Source organism: Phycodurus eques, chromosome 1, assembly GCF_024500275.1.
Source record: "Phycodurus eques isolate BA_2022a chromosome 1, UOR_Pequ_1.1, whole genome shotgun sequence".
Lineage (NCBI taxonomy): Eukaryota > Metazoa > Chordata > Actinopteri > Syngnathiformes > Syngnathidae > Phycodurus > Phycodurus eques.
In genome coordinates this window covers 4,957,323-4,979,714 of record NC_084525.1, presented here as the reverse complement: position 1 = coordinate 4,979,714, position 22,392 = coordinate 4,957,323, and the positions used below count along the sequence as shown (strand labels likewise).

Below are 22,392 nucleotides of genomic sequence, written 5' to 3'. Positions count from 1 at the left end.
TTATTTTATTATTAAAATGTTTTTTTTTGCAATTTTCTTGTCATTGCCTCACAGACATTTATTTGGGATTTCAGGTTGCTTTGGTGGCCTTTAATGTGCTGGGTGATCCCCTTGATGGCAGCGCTTTTCACACCATTGTAAGTATCAACCATTTCTGAAGTTACATCTGTACAGCAGCAGGTGGCGCTGTTGTGCTCTAGTTTTTTAGACCCATTTCCTGGACAGCAGCTTCTCGGACAAGGAAATGTATATCCATCCATCCATTTTCTTTACTGCTTATCCACACTAGGGTCGCGGGCGTGCTTGGAGCCTATCCCAGCTATCTTCGAGCAGAAGGCGGGGTACGCCCTGAACCTTTTAGTCTCAGGAAAATCCCTCTACCATTTCAACATTTAGTCATCGTTGAGCCTAACATGGGCAGGATGTTGGAATGACCTCACAGTCAAGAGGTTCTGGGTTTGAATCTTGTTTTAGGCCTGTGTGGTGAATGCATGTTCACCAGTGTTTGGGTGGGTTTTCTGGGTGTACTCCTTCTATGTCCTATAAACATGCATGTTAGGTTAACTCAGTGCTTCTCAATTGTTTTCTGTTACGACCCCCAACACCCCCCACCCCAGGAAGAATAAAAAAATGTGTGACCCTCCCACCCGCAGCCCCCGCGAGTACACCCTATATAACATTGTATATAAAGGATAATCTATTCTAATCCTTATAAACATTGAAGAAAGTACAAAAGAAAGTGGATGTACACTGCAGTGGATGTGCAATTACACTTTATTCTCGTACGGCAAATCATGTTCTTCAGGGTCTCACGCGTCCCCGCCGGCATCGCAACCCACCCCACTATTTCCGAAGCACTGGGTTAACTGAAGACTAAATTGTCCATAGGTTTGAGTGTGAATGGCTGTTAGTCTATATGTGCCCTTTGATTGACTAGCAAGTGGCAACTAGTCCACGGTGTACCCTAGCTCTCGCCCAAAGTCAGGTAGCATAGGCTCCTCCTCTGACCCTTATGAGGACAAACTGTAATGGATAGAACATGTTTTCAGCCTGTAGGAGTAAATCTTTAAAATCTAGTAGTGTTATCCATATACTGTGTATGCTTGAATGATGGATGTGATAAGAATCCAGTAACGAGATACAGCGAGTAGAAGTTAGGGCGTAATCCCACAGGAGGCCCTTAGTTAGTCAGTGTAATCAAATAAGCCTGCAGACAGATAACTACTGAGGTAGGGAGAACACTTTATAAAATTCCCCCTCCAACACACACACGCACACGCGCACACACAGTGGTACATAAAGACACCGACACACTCCTGTACAGATTCCAGTGAACAATCAGTGCATTGTTTTTCTTGCAAATCTGACTGAGCACCTCTACCTCAGCACTGATCCCACCTGTACGGGGTCAATTGTTCACGTATACTGTATACTCCTCTGTTGTCCCATGTTGTCTTCACATGGTTCATGCTGCATGTTCACAGTGACATTCGTATTCATAGCAGCAAGGAACACACCAACTTAGTCATGAATGTAACTATCTTCTTGATTTGCGGCCTTTATCAACACCTTACCATTGTATCACTTAGTGTTGCGTCAGTTCATATCACTATTTTTAATGATGCTTCCGGGTTATCTTATCAGTGATGGGTGCTCCGGGCCAGCAAGACCTTCTGTTCTGGCCTAAACACTATCAGAAGCACTGGTCTATATTTATAACCTGAATTCTAATGTTGTTACTATGAAATTGTATTAATTTATTCTGAAGTCAATGGTGAACTCTATAGTGCTATATATTAACAAGCACTGTTGGGAAAGTCCATTTTCTATTCAGACGAGTTCAAAGTTCAGTTCACGGTTCCCAAAATATGTTCAGTTTATAGTTTGTCATGCAAAATTTTGAAGTAAGTTCACCATTCCAAAAATTAACTTGTTCATATTTCTTTGTTTTTTCTCAATATGTTGTTGACATGCTATTACCCTCAAAATTACAGTGGCCTGGAAGTGCAAAACAATATAACAAATTGTGAACATTTCAGAAAACAAAATAACAAAAGCCAAAACACTTTTACATTTCAGAAAACAAATGAACAAAAAACGAAACACTTTTACATTTCAGAAAACAAATTAACAAAAGCAGGAACACTTTTACAAAAGACGAAACAAATTACAAAAGACGAAGACGGCTCAGAAAATGGATGGATGGATGGATCATGACAGTGTGATCATACAGAGTTTTAACTACGGCATTCTTATCCAAATAATAATTTTCCTCGTAATTAATAATTACAATTATGTATTGTATTACAAAAGAACCTCAGAAGAACAAATTCACTCCCATTTACGTGTCCCTGAACGCACCTCGCGTTCTCACGCAGCTGCGCTGTGCCTGCTCTGAATGGCGGCCGTGGTGGCACTGAATCGGTTGCCAACTGCAGCATTTATCCGCCAATGTATGAAGGCTTGTATATTGTGTGTTCAGGCGGGTTTGTCCTGGAAGTCCCTAACAAAACCTGCCACTCTTGAATGAAAATGAACTTTCGTTGGAAAACCGTTCTTAGACGTCAGAATTGGCGTGTTCTCAATTACGTTCATCAGGCAGAAATGAACTAAGTTCTGTTCACCTTCGCACAAAATATGAACGAGTTCATGAACTTTCGTTCATTGAACTTGTTCAGGTACAACACTGTAACGAGCATATCCTTTGTGTGTGCGTGCGTGTGGTTTGTGTGGCATGCGCGGTGTGTGTGCTTGCGTGCGTAATTTCTCCATCTGTTTACCCCCAGCCAAGCAGAGAACAGCTGATCGAACACTACCTCAACGGCACGCAGCTGGAAGCCGCTTTGGATGCGACCCTCACGGGGTGAGACACGGCCATTAAACCCCGGTGTCTTTGTCTCGTGACAATAACACTGTGCAATGAAGCTTTTTATTCTCAAGACAAGCAATAAGGCATTCAAGGTCACTTGCATTTGAACCAAGTGGTAAGCCAAGAGTGCAACATAGTTCAAAATGTGTGTGTATTTACAGTGGGTCTGGAAAGTATTCAGACCCCTTAAATTTTTCACTATTTGTTATATTGCAGCCATTTGCTAAAATCTTTTGAGTTCATGTTTCCCCTTATTAATGTACACACAGTACCCCATATTGACAGGAAAAAAACAGAAAGTTGTTGAAATTTTGCAGATTTATTACTAAAGGAAAACTGAAATATCACACAGACATAAGTATTCAGACCCTTTGCTCATTATTCAGTAGAAGCACCCGTTTGAGGTAATAGAGCCATGAGTCATTTTGGGACTGATGCAACAAGTTTTTCACACCAGGATTTGAGGATCCTCTGCTATTCCTCCTTGCAGATCCTCTCCAGTTCTGTCAGGTTGGATGTTGAACGTTGGTGGACAGCCATTTTCAGGTCTCTCCAGAGATGCTCAATAAGGTTTAAGTCAGGGCTCTGGCTGGGCCATTCAAGAACAGTCACGGAGTTGTTCTGAAGCCACTCCTTCATTATTTTAACTGTGTGCTTAGGGTCATTGTCTTGTTGGAAGGTGAACCTTCTGCCCAGTCTGAGGTCCTGAGCACTCTGGAGAAGGTTTTTGTCCAGGATATCTCTGTACTTGGACGCTTTCAACCTTCCTATGATTGGAAACAGTCGTCCTGTCCCTGCAGCTGAAAGATACCCCCACAGCACGATGGTGCCACCACCATGCTTCACTGTTGGAACTTTATTGGACAGGTGATGAGCAGTGCCTAGTTTTCGCCACACATACCGCTTAGAAGGAAGGCCAAAAAGTTCTATCTTGGTCTCATCAGACCAGATAATCTTATTTCTCAACATGTTGGGAGTCCTTCAGGTGAATGGTTAAGATCATCGCCTGCCACCGTGGGGAACTTAGGTTCAAGACCCCGATTGGACCATCCGCCAACATCCCTCGGACTCACGGCTGTGGTATCCTTGAGCAAGACACTGATACCCCGAAATGCTCCCCGGGCGCTTCAGCTGCCCCCTGCTCCAGTATGTTCCACTAACATGTGTATGTGTTCACTGTGATGGGTTAAATGCAGAGAACACATTTTGTGTGAATGCATGCATGTTCATGCAAATAAAAGATGATGATTCTTCTTCTTCTTCTTCTCCTTGCGGGCTTTCATATGTCTTGCACTGAGGAGAGGCTTCCGTCGGGCCACTCGGCCAAAAAGCCCCGACTGGTGGAGGGCTGTAGTGATGGTTGACTTTCTTGAACTTTCGCCCATCTCCCGAGTGCATCTCTGGATCTTCTTTACCTCGCTCACCAAGGCTCTTCTCCCTCGATTGCTCAGTTTGGACGGCCAGCTCTAGGAAGTGTTCTGGTCGTCCCAAACGTCTTCCATTTCAGGATTATGGAGGTCATTGTGCTCTTAGGAACCTTAAGTGCAGCAGAATTCTTTTTTTGTAACCTTGGCCAGATCTGTGCCCTGCCACAATTCTGTCTCTGAGCTGTTCAGGCAGTGGAAACCAGAGTGCCCGTAGAAAACCCACGCAGGCACGGGGAGAACATGCAAACTGCACACAGCGGGGCCGGGATTTGAACCCCGATCCTAAGCACTGTGAGGCAGATGTGCTAACCAGTCGTCCAAGTGCTGCCATATATATATATATATATATATATATATATATATATATATATATATATATATATACACACACACACACACACACACACACATACACACACACACACACACACACACACACACACACACACACACACACAGTGAACCCTCGCGACTTCGGGGTTCGACTATCGCAGCTTCACGACTTCGCAGATCTTTTTACAGTGCAATTTTGCATGCTGTTTTTTACAGCGTACAAACCCCGCATTGTATTCTGCGTCCTGATTGGCTATGGTACTGTAGACCAATTTGAATCCATGTCCTTCGTGCCATGTCTCCTGTACAGCACAGAATGCATTCGGCTTGCTAAATTTATATTAGTGTTCGATTGCTAGCAGTGTGACTCTAAAGTGCCTCCTGTTTGCAAGCTTTCTCCCAGCCATAACCAACGTCGACGAAACATGCTGCACCGACAAGGGCACCTGCGATCGCATCCAAAAGGTGCTAACTATCAAAGGTGGCCTGTCTCTTTATAAGAATCTTCTCGCCCAGAAGAAAAATAGAGCGGCAACAACTACCTATAACTATGTTCTTCTCTCAGAAAAAGACAGTGGAAAAGGGCGCTACAGCTGAGCGGCGTCATTACGAAGAGGGACGGTCAGAGGAAGTGTGAAATATGCGCAAGTCACAATTAATAATTTATTATGTTTCCAACCTCATACGTTGTTCATTCAAATTATATTCGTTATTTCTAAAAATGTTCATCATTATTTGTCAGAAAATGTTCGCATTTTTATTTCTTAAATGTTTGGGCCTTAAAACAGGTTTTGACCTTTTTTTTCGTTATACAATAATATTAACAATAATAATAAGTACAACAACAACAATAATAATAATGTACTTATTTTTCTTACAAAGTATGAACTTTGAGCGTGTTTAAACGAGAGAAATGTGAGAAAATGTTAATGGTGAGGTTTACACCCTTAAAACATAGCATAATAATTGTAAAAAATAAAGTTTCCTACTTCGCAGATTTCACCGATCTAGGGTTATTTTTGAACAACTGTATATACACACACACACACACACACACACACAGTGGGTACGCAAAGTATTCATTCATATATATATATATATATATATATATATATATATATATATATATATATATATATATATATATATATATACATACACAGACCCTTTCCAAAAAATTTGAATATCATGGAAAAGTTTATTTATTTCCATAATTCCATTAAAAACGTTAAACTTCCATAGATGATAGATTCAGGGACCACAATTTAAACAATTGTAAGCATTTATTTATTTATTTATTTTCACATAATTTTGGCTTCCAGTTTATAAAACATGAAATCAGGAATGCAAAAAATTAGAATATTGTGAAGAAATCACCATTTACTTTTCCGTTTTTGTAGAAAAAAAAAGAAAAATTAGGGTGACATTAAATCAATCAAAATATGGTACTTTCAAAATGATATGTTAATGTTCAATACTTATTTGGGAATCCCTTTGCTTTAATCACTGTCTCGATGCGCCGTGGCATTGAGGCAATCAGCCTGTGGCATTGCCTGGGAGTTATGGAAGCCCAGATTTCCTTGATACTTGCTCTCAGTTCTTCTTTGTTCGTGGGTCTGGTGGCTCTCATTTTCATCTTGATAATACCCCATAGATTCTCAATGGGGTTTGGATCCGGCCAGTTGGCTGACTAGTCAAGCACTGTGATGGCAAGGGCATCAAACCAGGTTTTGATGCTTCTGGCGGTATGGGCAGGGGCCAGGTCCGGCTGGAAGATGTGATCTGCATCTCCATACAGATCCTCAGCAGAAGGAATCATGAAGTCCTCTAAAACATTCTGGTAGACTGTTGGCAAATCTTTTTCTGACAGAATAAGTAAGGAAGAAATCTTGTCTTTGTGGGGTTTTATTACAAAAACGAAACGTCTTTGCAAAGAGAGGAAAAGGTACAAGTCTTACGAGTTGTCACCCCTTACTGAAGCCCAGACAAAAATCCCCTTTGTTATAGCGAACTGAGAGAGACAGTGAAAGAAAACAAAAGAACTACCTTTGTCCAGCTGCACTCAATTTATCTTTACCGAATAGCAGTTAGTAGTCACAACATAGCTAAGGACAATTAGTACGCACAGTATGACCGGGAGAGAGCTAGTAGTCACAACATAACAATAAGTGAAGGTTGTATAAAACTAATAGAAGTAATATTTGGTATATATAAAACGTAAATTTTCCAACACTGCTCCCCCCACCTTTTGATTGTATTAATCTATTGTTAATCACATAAAAAAGGAAAATTACTAAACTTTATTCCATCCTAACTACCTAAAGGTTCACACTAAATAATCAAATATTAAAAGAATGGGGTGTGGCAGAGATACTGTATGAGTGGTCTGTCAAAGCAATAGGGGCACACTGACCTGACCAATCGGGAATGAGTCTAGTGCTGACATATAGGGAACACAGGTAGCGTCAGAAAGAGCTTGGGAATTGTTCAGAGAGGAATTAAAGACAAAGGTTGTGCATGGTACAAATATGGCAGCAATGACGATTTTGAGAGCGTGCCACATGAAGAAAAGTGGGGGCATACAGAAACCAAACATTTATGCTGTAGGAGGTGCTATTACCAGAAGTAGTGGCGATCATATAGAACTAAAGAAGCTCGTCATAATTGTCACATCTCGTAAGGTACATAATTGTGTCAACTGTCAAAGTGGGAGGATCAATACACAATTCAACACACATTTTTATCACAACAATTATTAGAGTTGACGCTGAACCACTGGGGTAGGGTTTTAGTCATCGTCTTTCCTCTGTTCTTCTGCCGGGATACGCAAGTGCGTGACCTTTACGGTCATCCGTCGTAGAAGGTGAAGGAAACGGAGGAGTCGGCACGGTAGGAGGGGCTGGGACCTTCTTGCAGTGTGATGCGTGAACCCACGTGGCTCTTTCAGCAACTTCCACTGCAGTGTAGGTCACAAGGATGATTTGGAAAGGTCCCAGCCAGTGTTGCTGTCTCCACGTTTTCCGCCAGATGTTTTTAATCAGCACGAAATCACCGGGTTTGATGTCATGCAGAGGTCCGTCAGCCAGCCTTAGGAGTGCTGGTTGGACTTGTTTCCTGAAATTGATTAGTCGATAATGTGCAGTACCGGAACGTTTTCTTTGCCCATCAGCAGATTTGGCTTTGGTAGACCTGAATGGATCCGGTCCACTGGCGTGGCTGCAAAAACAGTCTCAAAAAAGGATAGGGGGCACACAAATCTTCATATATACCTAATTTTATTGACTTCCCAGTATTTATTTGTCGGCGGTAGCTATCATGTGCTCTGAGGTCAAATTGAAATCTGTCAGACAGCTGTTGTCAGAGAAAAGAACTATAATAAAATTCTTAAAATCATTTTGGTCAATTGTGCTCCCACCACTTCCTTCAATTCTTACTTTAACATATCTACCAAATCCAGACAGTATTTTGTAAATGCATCGATCGTTATTTCATTACATAGATTATCAGTGTAGTGTCAATATGGTCCAACCCAATATCCATTATCAACTCTATACTAGCATAATTATTTGTATATTATCATTATCTTTGAGACTGATAATCAAAACATTACTAAACGTAAATACATAAAAAGTTCTCAAGACACATCACAAACATTTGGGTGGAATAAAATCTCCAGCTAAGTACTTTTCCTTTCCCCCAAAAACCTGCATCTGTATCAACACGAGGTCATGTAAATAACAAGTGAAGGGTTTTGAGTAGTCTGGCAATCGAAGGACTTTCTTCCGTTAGATAAAATCTGCCTCAGCATTTTTGTTCAAGGGATGCCAATGACACAGTCAGTTATGCATAATTACTGATTAAGGACCTGCGATAATTTTTCATGCCTAAACGTAACATCTGTATCATTATTAGATTTTTCATCTGAAGCTTTGGGTTTGAAATTTAGAAATAAAATTTTTCAGACAATAGTCAAATGTATCTTTGCTGTATGCCTGTATCAGCTAAGAATTTCAGTCAGGCCCCTGTGTTCTTTTTTCAATTTAGTCTATAAATCATGGAATTTGTGTAATTTGTAATATGTATTCCGCATCTGGAAAGCCACTATATCATACCATATTGACCTAATGACAAATGTGCACAGTTTAGTCTATATCGCTTCATATGTCAACCCAAATAGGTGAATGTTCCATAATGAGTTCAAAATTATCAACATTAAATGTTTGTAGAACAATCATCATACGTATCACTATGATAATGCCAATATCGGTCCTCTGTTTGCAGCCTATTGAATTTGCTCTAAGTGAATCTATAAATTCAGATTTTGTGGCAATCAATTATGTGTCAAACATAATGCAAGGTGTGATGCGACTTGTGCTGCTAAGCACAAAGATCAAACAATACACTGCCTTTGTGCTCCAGACCACAAAACAAGACAAAACCAAAAACGAAACCAACAAAACAAAGAGAAGAAAACAAAAACAAGAAGTGACCCATCACTTTAGCCAAATACAAAAAAACAAACACAAAACCATTCTCGACAACCAAAAAGCGGTTAATACCGTACGGAATTTGGCCCAGTGGGTATCGACTTCAATACTGGACAAAATATCGTCAACAGCATCCATGCGAAGTGGATGCTGGCAGTGTTGGTGGATCGGTAGTTTAAGTTCAATTGAATCGGCGGATAGTTCCTAATTAACCCTATGTTTGCTGGTAGAGCAAACGGTGGGATTTGACTTGGGACTTGGGAAATGTCAAGGAAGCGGAAAAGAACATTGCGCATGAAGTTCAATTCGTAAGGACGCAATCCAAAGCACGTATGCGCGTTGTGAAAAATCTGTGTTCTTTGACAGTTAAACAAAACACGAATCCAATTAGCTTTGCCCCAACGGATACTTACTTTCTTATAATCGCGGTGAAGTTTGCTACGTCATGGAAATGTGCACATAACACACACAGCTGCGCATAAACACACAGACAACATGACGTTAAAAACACACACAGCTGCGCATATACACACACACACAGACAGTCATGTCTGCAGGCTGCAGCCTATAGCCTTTCAAAAATTCAATATCTGTTTGATGTTGAAATTGTTAAAATTGTACTATATTTAACTTTGAATGCACACTGAATGCACACTGATAATTATCCAAATCTAATAACGTAATCCAATCAATATTCTTATTTAGTCTGAACGTTGAGTTGCACTATTCAAAGATTTTGAGCAGCCTTGTTTTCTCCTTTTTTACCCCAATGGAATCAATTTTTTTATCAGTAGCTTTTCCCATTCAGGTCTCTCAGCCTCATTCTCACTACTGCATAAAAACAAAACAAACTCTTGCCCCACAATATCACAGCGTTACACTAGTTAATTACCAATCCTTAAAGAAGAAACATTTTTCCACCACTTATTTTCCCCTTCAGCAACAGCTCACAACACATTGCTTAAGTACTAACACGCACGCAGATACTTACAGTATCCATAGTGAACAACAGATCGACCTATAATCAGTCAAACAACGCACTTTCACCAAACACTTGGTCAAGATTCCAGCATTCGTCTCTCAAATATCACACACAGACATAAACATACATTCACCAAGACATCAGTAGTCAGCAGACCGGACAGTCACTCGCACAAAGTGGTTTTTGTGCATAAGTTGAACACACGTCTTGCCAGTCAGATTGTCTTATGTCTTCAGTCTCAAATACGTTTAAACCTAATGTCGTCATTTTAATTGCTGTAAATCACTTGTTACATTTTTTATTTATATAAGGTGCTATATAAATGCCTTTGCTTTGATCATTTGACAGTATTCCATTGTTTCAAACAAAACTGTTAACTCTGCGAGTGCAAACAAATTGTGGTTCTGAACTCAGTGTTGTGAATTGCGCATTTTCACAAAACTGATATTTTCACCCCTCACAGTAAGTAGTTAACATTTTGCTTTTCACATTTGCGTTAATTTATTTATATCAGTGGAATTAACCATGAGTTTAACCAGGATTTTCATTTATGTAGAACCCAAAAATAAAAATAAACATTTGTTTATTTAAAATGTGTCAATCATCAATTAAAAAATATGCATTTTTAATTATTTATCCCAGACCAAATAGCCACTGGTGAATAGTTCCTCGAAACCTTGAAAAATTACAAATCGTCTTACATTCCGGGTGATTCCTCTATCACCGTAGGTCCCAGACCAAACATCTATGCGGGGAATAGATCCTCAGAAAATTACACGTAATAATTCTACATTTCAGGCACTTCAATTTCCAATTTATCTTTTTTATCTCTCGTCTTTTGTTGTCATGATAACAACAAAAACAAAACAAAAAGAACAAACAACGGCGCTGAGAGATCCAAATATATTGCTAATGCTGCCAATTTGGACTGGTTTTGGAGAGGGGGAGGACATCTTTCTAATTGAAAGGGATCTATCAATTATACTTCATAGTTGCATACATTAACTCCATAAGTGTGTATATGAATGTCTGGTGGTGACTGTAAGTTAAATAACTAACCTAAGCGAAGCAGTGGTATCAGTGCCAAGCGCGTCTTCATTGCAGAAAAATAACAAAAGGAAACAACAATGGTGAATGCATGTGTCCTGGATGATCAATCACTCCCGGGGTCCTCTGGATTGGCAATCAATCCTAGAATCCCACTTCTGACACCAACTGTTTTCGCAAATCTTTTTCTGACAGAATAAGTGAGGAAGCAATCTTGTCTTTGTGGGTTTTTATTACAAAAAAGAAAAGTCTTTGGAATGAGAGGAAAAGGTACAAGTCTTACGAGTTGTCACCACTTACTGAAGCCCAGACAAAAATCCCCTTTGTTATATCGAAGTGAGAGAGACGGGGAAAGAAAACAAAACAACTACCTTTGTCCAGCTGCACTCAACTTATCTTTACTGAATAGCAGCTAGTAATGACAACATAGCTAGGGACAATTAGTACGCACAGTATGACCGGGAGAGAGCTAGTAGTCACAACATAACAATAAAGCCTGTGAAGGTTTTATAAAACTATCCATCCATCCATTTTCTGAGCCGCTTCTCCTCACTAGGGTCGCGGGCGTGCTGGAGCCTATCCCAGCTATCATTTGGCAGGAGGCAAGGTACACCCTGAACTGGTTGCCAGCCAATCGCAGGGCATATACAAACAAACAAAACCATTTGCACTCACATTCACACCTACAGGCAATTTAGAGTTGTCAATTAACCTACCATGCATGTTTTTAGGATGTGGGAGGAAACCGGAGTGCCAAGAGAAAACCCACGCAGGCACAGGGAGAACATGCAAACTCCACACAGGCGGGCCCGGGGATTTAACCCCAGTCCTCAGAACTGTGGCCACCGTGCCGCCCCCACGAAATAAGGAATTCAAAAAAATTGTAAACTGTGAAGAAATCAGTTTGCAATTTTGCAGGCCATAAATGTTTTAAACTGAGTGTCACACACTAAGCATCTACTAAACTCAAACCACCTGCACAGGTGTCATTAAAATGCTTCAGTTTGGTTCAATTGTTTGAGTTCAGGTTCAGTTCAGTTTTGGTTCAGAATGGGGAAGACTGCAGACTTGACAACTGGCCAGAAGACCATCATTGATCCCCTCCATAGGGGATGGGTAAACCACTAAATTTCATAGCTAAGGAGGCTGGCTGTTCACAGAGTGCCATGTCCAAGCATATCAATGGAAGGACAAAATGTGGCAGGAAAAGATGCACCAGCAAAAGATAAGACAGTGGGCTTATCAAACAGAGAAGATTCAAGAATCTACCAGAGACCCAGAAAGAGTGGAATGAGGCGGGAGTCACAGCTTCAAAAAGCACCACATTCAGACGGATCCGGGAGATGGGCTACAACTGTCGGGTTCCTCGGGTCAAGCTACTTCTGAGCCTGAGCCAACATAGGAAGTGTCTCAACTGGGCCAAGGAGAACAAAGACTTGACTGTCGGCCAGTGATCCGAGGTCCTCTTTTCCGATGAACGTAAAGTGTGCCTTTCATTCGGTAATCAAGGTCCAAGGGTTTGGAGGAAGACGGGAGAAGAACTCAAGCTGCTTGAGGTCCAGTGTGAAATATCCACAGTTAGTCATGATTTGGCGAGCAATGTCCAGTGCAGGTGTTGGTAAACTCTGTTTTCTTAAATTCAAGGTCACCGCAACAGTCTACCAGAATGTTTTAGGGGACTTCATGATTCCTTCTGCTGAGGATCTGTATGGAGATGCTGATGGAAAATGTATGTTTTATATATACCAAATATTACTTTTATTAGCTTTACACAGGCGGCACAGTGGACGACTGGTTAGAGCGTCTGCCTCACAGTTCTGAAGACTGGGGTTCAATCCTCGGCCCCGCCTGTGTGGAGTTTGCATGTACTCCCACAATTTTTTAGAACAGTATTGCCTTTAAATGGTTTCTGCGTAACAGTTGAAAAGTTGGATCAAATGCTGGAGGGTTGAAGTGCATCAGTTGTATGAATACTCGTTTTTATCAAGGCTTTCGTCAGGTATTTTATTTATTTATTTATTTAATTTGCCTCTCAACAGTCCGAGCAATGCTTTTTTTTTTTTTTTTTTATAAATCAAATTCAGGGGAATTTAATGATTTGGCAGCCAAGTTCTGACTTGTGCGTCAGTGTAATCAGTGTACCAGGGAATTGTGGACTGAAAACGTTCCACATTTTTGGAACACAAAATGCGATTCAAATGAAAAATCACTGAGCTATTTGGTGACATGGTGTGTACCTCATTAAACATGGACCAGATGAAGTGAAGCAGAGCGTTATCTCAGGAGATTAGAAAGAAAATTATAGACAAGCATGTTAAAGGTAAAGGCTATAAGACCATCTACAAGCAGCTTGATGTTCCTGTGACTACAGTTGCACATATTATTCAGACATTTAAGATCTACGGTTCGCAAGCCAACCTCCCAGGATGTGGCCGCAGGAGTAAAATTGATGACAAATTCAAGAGACTGATAAGTCAACTGGCAACATAAGACCCCAGAACAACTTCCAAAGAAATTAAGTGAACTTCAAGGTCAAGGTACATCAGTGTCAGATCGCACCATCTGTCGTTGTTTGAGCCAAGGGAGACAACCAAGGAGGACACCACTGTTGAAAATAAATCATAAAAAAGTGAAACTGGAATTTGCCAAACTGCATGTTGACAAGCCACAAAGTTTCTGGGATAATGCCCTATGGGCAGACGGAGACAAAACTGGAACATTTTGGAAAGGCACACCATCGCTATGTTCACAGATGCAAAAATGAAGCAAATTATGAAAAGAACACTGCCCCTTCTGTGAAACATGGAGGAGGCTCTGTTATGTTCTGGGGCTGCTTTGCTTCATCTGGCCCAGAGACAAATGTGCTGCCCAGTGTCAGAAAGCTTGGTCTCATTCACAGGTTATGGGTCTTGCAACAGGATAATGACACAAAACACATGGCCTGAGACAACTGGAGCAGTTTGTTCATGAATGGTGGGCCAAAATACCTGCTGAGAGGTGCCAGAGTCTCATTGAAAGTTACAAAAATCATTTGATTGATTTTGCTGGAGAACAGTTCAAGGTGTACCCCGCCTCTCGCACGAAGTCAGCTGAGATAGGCGCCATCACACTCGCAATCCTATTGCGGATAAGTGGTTCAGAAAATGGATGGATGGATGCAATAAAATATTAAACTCAGGGTACCATTATTTTCGTCCTGTCTCATGAGTTTGTTGAACAACAATTCACGAGCAATGTCTGATTTGTATTGGTAAATTTTTGTAAAATTATTTATTACTGCTTTTGTCAGATTGAAGTAATTTGTGTGACCACTGTTGATTTTTCTTTCATTAACAGAGAGGTACCAACAATTTTGTCCACGTGTGTATATCCAGTGTATATATAAAGTGTGGTGTGTGTGTGTGTTGTGCTACAAGTCTTTGTTTGCAAAGAAACGTGTATATTTGTGTTGAGGTTGGTGTCACATTTTCAAGAAATGGCATTGAACACTGTTTGTCTTTTTATTGAACCTAGAAAATACGATTCCACATCCCCCTTGGATGACCTAGCTTTTGACATGTACCAGGACCCTGAAGTGGCCCGTATCATCCGCCAGCTGCATAAAAAAAAGCAGGATATGGTTCACCAGGAGAGATTCGAGCACGCCAAGTATCTGAAGCAGGCTATAGCCGATCTTCAAAAGGTAGTATCGATTCTGTGCCTGGAAAAATAAGGTTTTCACATGCTACACAATGCATAAATAATTTATATTTTGAGCGTGCCAGATATCAAGAAAAACAGCAGCCAACAATATTTGGCCTCTGATTGTTCATTTTGTTCACCCCAACCCTACCACCCCCCAAAAAAACAGTCCTTGTTAAGCATTGCTCAGATTCCCGTTACTGACCCGTTTGTATATAGTGTTGCCATGCTCACCATGAATTCTTAATAAGCTCAACAGCTGCAGTCACTGTTCTCAGGTTTTGTCTCTTCTTCTGCCTACTTACTCAACCACACAGCTTTCTGTAATCAGATAGCAGCCACACTTGCCTTGTCAGCTGCACTGCTGTCAAAGATGTTGCCATGTTAATCTGAACGCTGTGTGTCATCAATGGTGAATTTTATTTCATCCACAAAAAAAGGTTCTTCATAGAGATCCTCTTTAGAAAAGCATATTGAGTGTCATTTTGTCAATAGTGGAATTTCTTCACAAATACATTTTAACTTTCTGTTGCCCAGTTTCTAGCTTGCAAACATACAGTACCCTCCAAAAGTATTGGAACTGCAAGGTCAATTCCTTTGTTTTTGTTGTGTTCTGAAGACATTTGGATCTCAGATCAAAAGATGAATGTGAGACAAAAGTTCAGAATTCTAGTTTTTGTTTCATGGTCTTTACATCAAGATTTGTTAAACAACTCATGACAGAGCACCTTTTGTTTGAAGCCACCTACTTTTCAAGTAAGCAAAAGTATTGGAGCAGACTTTATTAAATTTACTTAAAGTGAATAACATTTCATATTTGGTGGCATAACCCATACTTGCGATAACTGCATCAAGCCTGCGACCCATTGACTTCACCAGACTGTTGCATTCTTCATTTGAAATACTTTTCCAGGCCTTTACTGCAGCCTCTTTCAGTTCTTGTTTGTTTCTGGGGGTTTATCCCTTCAGTCTCCGCTTCAGGAGGTAAAATGCGTGCTCTATTGGGTTAAGATCTGGTGATTGATTTGGCCAGTCTAAGATCTTCCACTTTTTCTCCCTGATGAAGTACATTGTTGTGTTGGCAGTGTATTTTGGGTCATTGTCTTGTTGCATGATAATGTTTCTTCCGATTAGTTTGGATGCATTTTTCTGTAAATTTCCTGACAAAATGGTTTTGTAAACTTCAGAATTAATTCTGCTGCTACCATTATGAGTTACATCATCTATAAAGACTAGGGAGCCCGTTCCAGAAGCAGCAATGCAAGCCCAAGCCATGACATTAGCGCCACCATTCTTCACAGATGAGCTTGTGTGTTTTGGATCTTAAGCAGATCCTTTCTTTCTCCATACTTTGTCCTTTCCATCACTTTGGTAGAGGTTAATCTTGGTCTCATCATTGTTCCAAAACTTTTGTGGCTCATCTCTTTGCTTCTTTGTAAAAGCAATTCTGGCCTTCCGATTCTTTTTGCTGGTGAATGGCTTGCATCTTGTAGTATTGCCTGTATATTTCTTCTCTCGAAGTCTTCGAACAGTAGATTTTGATACCTTCACCCCTGCATTGTGGAGGTTGGCAGTGATGTCACTGACTGTTGTCTTTGGATGTTTCTTCGCAGCTTTCACAGCGTTTCTGTCATCAACTGCTGTTGATACTCTTGGCCGACCTGTTCGATGTCTTTTGCTCAGTACACCAGTAGTTTCTTTCTTTTCCAGGACATTCCAAATTGTTGTATTGGCTATGCCCAATGTTTGTGCAATAGCTCTGATCAATTTTTTCTCTTCTCTCAGCTTCAAAATGGTTTGCTTTTCTCCCATAGACAGTTCACTGGTCTTCATGTTTGCTTAACAGCAAATGCAGTTTTCACAGGTGAAAGAAACCCAAAGCCAAAAACAAGCACTATCAAATGTTTAAGCAGTCAATCTAAAAGGCAACACTTGAGCAACTAGAAACATTCCTAAATTTTGTTAGTTTAACTGCCGTAATTTGTATAATGCACATTCCACCCCCCCACAAAAAAATCTTCAGTCAATAGTGCATATTATACTTATGTAGCAGATATGGGTTGAATAAAAAAAAAAAAAATTTTGGAGGAAAAAGTGAGCTGGAAGCAACGCCTGCGTCACTTCCGGTTTGTTCTAATTTTAAATTACAGCATTATAAATCAAGCTCTTTGATATACATGAGGGGCACGACGTCACTTTTTATGTGGATAAAATTTAGGAGAACCAACGAGAAACCATTTTATCAGTCTCGTAATCTGACGGTGGCTGCACTTTAGAAAACTTTGATTAGTTCTAGACGTTCCAGAGGTTTTTGTTCCGGACCCAAACACAATCACACACAATGCAGGTGGTGAATTTTATAGAAAATGTTATACTCTAACATTGGGGAATCTACAGGGTAAGAACACGGACAAACACAAAACAAACAAGGTACAGATGAACATTGGCAAAGGAACTGACTTGTGATGTGAGATTAGCAGAATGGGCGTGTAGTGAATGCATATATCTGAGGATTCCTGTTCTCGTTAATTTAAACCCAAATATGCAATAGGTATAGTAACATTTTGAAAATTATTTCACAGTGAAATGAGGGCGATGAGTAGATATGTTTTAGAACACCCATTAATTAGTTTTAAAGCAGCAGTGTTAAAACTCAACACTAGGATGCACCACAATATTAAATACATTATTAAAGAACAAGTAAACCTCAGTATTAATATTATCATAATTGATTAGAAAAACAAATTTGGGGAGGGTCCCCACTAACATTTATTGCATAGAAATATACCAATGGATAGAAAGTCATGGGTGTGCATTATCCATAGGAAGAAGGGTTTTCCTGATTTTTGGAGTCGATTTTGGGGGAGCGCGTGATGCTCGAGTGCGGGGGTGGGGGGCTGGTACCAAATGAACCGCGGACCGGTTGGGAATCACTGCTCTAGTATTTAGGGCAGTATAGTAGTTCACTTTGTGAGGACTTGGTTTGGTTTGGAGACCAAGAGATGACTGGTTCAAGACAAAAAAAATAAAAATGGTAGTTCTCTATCCATGGTCGCCTGTTCAGCACCCTGACAAGACCTCTACTCCATCTGGACAGGCTGGGGAGCATTTGGCAAGGTTTGATGTGGAAACGCAAAGTGCGATGGAAAAGAAGGAATATGACCTTGCTGAGAAAAAGAAAGATGAAATGGATGAATACCGGAGGAGTGTCTACCAGCAGCTGGAGGTTCACAACGTGTTGGATATGGGAATGGTCAGTCACCAAATACAGACAGTGATACTTAAGTTGCTATGTTGCTTTTTGGGGGGTTTGGGGGTCATATTATTTTTGTATACTGATTTTTGTTGCTCTTTTTCCCAATCTCTAGATCACAAGTGCATCTGAATTATGTCCATCCCAGGAGGTTCGATCACCTCTTTGCTCCCACCCCTCACTCCCCGCCAAAACCTTTGACACAAAAAGGAAAGAGAAAGCTTTTTCCAAAACTCCACAGAGCCATCTGTTAGACTCTGATGCACATTTACCTAAACAGAGCAACTCACCTGACACACCATGCGCCTCATCTGCACTCCCAAAAAATGATGTAAGTCCACCGTGCCACTCTCTCCTACGTCTGTTTTGGAAATACATTATGTCCACTGAGGTCGAACACAATTCTTTCCGGTACCCTGGTTGACCTCCTGTTTTGAGTTTAGAATTTTATAAATACAAAAATTACGAATAAAAGTCATTACTTGGTTTAAGCAAGTCACAAGTCAAGTCATACAATCTTGCTCCAGTTGCATATATTGGAGTGAACATGTTTTTTCACAATTTCCCCCCCCCCATAAATCATTACACTAAAAAAAGTATTAACACCTTATAAAAGTTAAATGAACAAGTGAGATTATGATTGATTGAATTTATTGCACCGAAGTGTTTTAAAGTTGTCTTTCAAACTCAATTTAACGTATGAAAATTATCTTCACACGTAGCTAATCACAATTTGTACTGTACTTAGTAATAGTGGAACGCACTTTTGGCAACAACATTTTTATTGCTGTGATCGAAATGCAAAGTGATCCGATACAGCAGACCTATAACACACCTGGCATCTTCTTTGGCAGACTCTTTGGTCATCCCCGCAAACGTCTCCGCACTTACTTTTTTTTTTTTTCTTGTTTTTTTTTTTTTTCTTTTTATCTCCACAACACTTGCAATGCCACTTCACTTCTGCATTCAGCTGTTGGCATTATATTTTAGGGGCTACTTTTCTCTCGAGAGTGCATGAGTGAGAGAGAAAAAAAGGGACACATTTGCGTACCTATGAACCGAAACGAAAGGTCCGGATAATTTTCATAAACCGTCCCACCCCGAGTTAATGTACGTTACTTAGCTGTACTAAAACGTTCACAATCACACAATTTTTATTTTCCAGCTTCCCAAACCAGTCTATGAAACTTAATGTGTGACCAGCTGGCGAAACTGTTATATTAGCTTACCTGTCTATGTGAGTTTTGTAGTGACGGATGAAGTTCGACGTTGTTCGTGTTGCGTCTTTAATGCGCGAGTTGCAAAACATGCAGGTTGCCATCCTCTTTTTGCAGACTTCATAAACAACATAATCCTTGAATGCAAATTGTATTCTCTTTGGAGCTCCTTCCATCATTGTTCATGCTGGTGGCTACGTCACACTGGCAAGTCTGCAACAATGCAGACTGGGTTACCAGGTTGGTGCGAATGACCCCTCAAAACGTTTATTACTTTAAAAAATGTATATAAATAAATGAAAAGGCAAAGTATCTCAAATAAAATGCAGATTTCCAACTCTAAACGAGATGACTTGTCTCTTGGCTACCAAGTCAAACTCAAGTCAAATCTTTCTGAGGTATTTGGCAAGCAAGTCACAAGTCATAAAACTGGCAACTCGAGTCATTTGACTGGCAACTCGAGTCAAAAGTCATTTGACTCGAGTCCCCCCCAATCTCTGGAATTTAGGTTTCACAAGGTATGCTGAGGTCCTGCGTGACTTCATCCTTTTGTGCAACTTTAGGCACATCGCACACTAAGCATTGGGACTGAATGCAACTGAAGTGGACCATTGTAAAACAAATTACAGTTGGTGACTGTTCAGCACACACTGCAGCCCGCATTTAGAGTCGCTGTTTTTGAACTGGAAGCCATTCTACTCGCCTCGTGAGTTCTCATCATTCATTCTCGCCGGTGTCTACATTCCACCTCAAGGTAACGCGCTCTCTAGTATTGTCTTTGTTTTTGTGTTTTTCGTCCGTCTTTGGAGACCTTACACGACTCACTTACACAAGAGGAGACCTGCTAACCATCAAGGAGGCTACTCCGGACTTTCTTTCACCAACTTTCGAATATCCGCTAAATTTTTTCCCCGAGTTAAATCACCGGAGCGGCGTCCGCGGTTTTCGGCGCATGGAGAAGGAAGCGGCGCCACAGAGGGAAACGAGCCGGCATTCAGGTGAAACTCCGCAAGAGAGGACACAGATTGGCGTTCCCGTCGATCCACCTCGCGAATGTACGCTCCCTACCCAACAAAATGGACGTTGCTTCATCTTCTGTTAAATGCCAGTAAAGACTTCGGACGTTCCGCGGCCATGTGCTTCACGGAGACCTGGCTTTGCGACGCTGTACCCGATGGCGCCGTCACGCTTCCCGGCTTCAACATTCATCGAGCGGACCGCGACATGGAATTATCGGGGAAAACAAAGGGCGGTGGGATATGCCTCATATCAACGAAAAATGGTGTACGGACGTCACAGTGCTCAGCACACACTGCAGCCCGAATTTGGAGTCGCTATTCTTAAACTGTAAACCATTCTACTCGCCATGTGAGTTTGCATCGTTCATACTGGCTGGAGTCTATATTACGCCTCAAGCTAACACGAACACCGCATTGCTAACGCTCGCCGAACAAGTCAACGAAATTGAAAAAAAAAACACCCGGACTCACCCCACTGTCACATCCTATATCAGTTTCTGTGAAGAGGTTTGTGTACCAACAAAATCATTTCGCACATTCAACAACAACAAGCCGTGGTTCGCTGCTAAACTTAAGCAGCTCCGCCAAGCTAAAGAGGACGCATATGAGAGCGGGGACAGGGCCCTGTATAATCGAGCTAGAAACCAGCTTACTCAAGAAATTAACATTGCAAAGAGGATCTATGCAGCAAAGTTGGAAAAACAGTTTAGCGCAAACGACTCTAAATCAGTCTGACATGCATTCCAATCGCTGACTGATTACAAGCGACGATCCCCCCAAGCTAAGAACAATAGCACACTAGCCAACGACTTGAATACCTTCTACTGCAGATTTGAAAAGGACAGTTTCACACCACAAACCCACCCGGCCGCACCCGCGACCACAACCACACCTCTGACTTCTGTGTTAACCATCCATGAACAGGATGTGAGACGCATCTTCAAACAACAGAAGATTAACAAAGCGGCAGGCCCGGACCATGTGTCCCCATCCTGCCTCAAAGTCTGCGCGGACCAGCTCGCTCCAGTCTTCACTCAAATCTTCCACAGATCTTTGGAAATGTGCGAAGTTCCATCCTGTTTCAAACACTCCACCATCATTCCAGTCCCCAAGAAACCTGCAATCTCTGGTCTGAATGACTAAAGGCCTGTCGCTTTGACATCTGTGGTCCTGAAGTCCTTTGAACGTCTCGTGCTGGACCACCTCAAGAGTCTCACAGGTCCCCTGCTGGACCCCCTGCAATTTGCGTACCAAGCGAACAGGTCTGCGGATGATGCAGTCAACATGGGACTGCACTTCATCTTAGAACACCTCGACAGTGCAGGGACCAATTATGTATTACTCGTGCACTCACTGTAGTTGTCTCGCCATGCTGCACTATTTGCATATACTGGCCACTCATGCCAGAGTAGCATCTGCTCCATTTGCACACTGACTGAGGAGTATCTGTAACATTTGCACAACCAACATTGTCCCAGATGATCGCACTACTCGTCACTTTAAACCGCATACACTCCTTTAAGTCTCAGCGCCCTTTGCACAATGGTCATTGCACCGGACTATTGCAATATTAGTAATTCGAACTGCTCTAAGTGCTAGAGGACTCTGCATCTTTTTGCACAATTGTTTTTTGTCAATGTCAATTGTCAATTTTTTGTCAATGTCTTTATGTCTCCAAAGTGTTCTGTAAATTGACTGTTGTACTAGAGCGGCTCCAACTACCGGAGACAAATTCCTTGTGTGTTTTGGACATACTTGGCAAATAAAGATGATTCTGATTCTGATTCTGATAACACGAACGCCGCACTGCTAATGCTCGCCAAACAAGTATACGAAATTGAAAAAAAACACCTGGACTCACCCCTCATTATTCTCGGGGACTTTAGCAAAGCTAAACTCAACCACGAACTCCCTAAATACAAGCAGCACATCAACTGTCGTACCAGGGAAAATAACATTTTAGAACACTGCTATACTACGCTAAATAACACATTCCGTGCCATACCTCGTGCAGCCCTAGTCTCGTCTGATCACTGCTTAATTCACTTAATACCGACATACAGGAAATAATTTAAAT

The 22,392-nt window shown here is 41.1% G+C and overlaps 1 protein-coding gene across 2 annotated transcripts in view; it reads left to right on the top strand.

Moving 5' to 3' along the window:
• Positions 1–22,392, top strand: part of cep104 (centrosomal protein 104) — a 50,278-nt gene that overhangs the window by 5,498 nt on the left and 22,388 nt on the right. Inside the window, exons 5-9 of one of the 2 annotated variants that reach the window (XM_061673405.1) lie at positions 75–137; positions 2,787–2,863; positions 14,659–14,827; positions 17,924–18,079; positions 18,195–18,410. In XM_061673405.1, coding sequence (XP_061529389.1) covers positions 75–137; positions 2,787–2,863; positions 14,659–14,827; positions 17,924–18,079; positions 18,195–18,410 — 681 coding nt within the window. The remainder of the gene's footprint in view (positions 1–74; positions 138–2,786; positions 2,864–14,658; positions 14,828–17,923; positions 18,080–18,194; positions 18,411–22,392) is intronic. The other variant, XM_061673414.1, reaches the window with a different exon arrangement.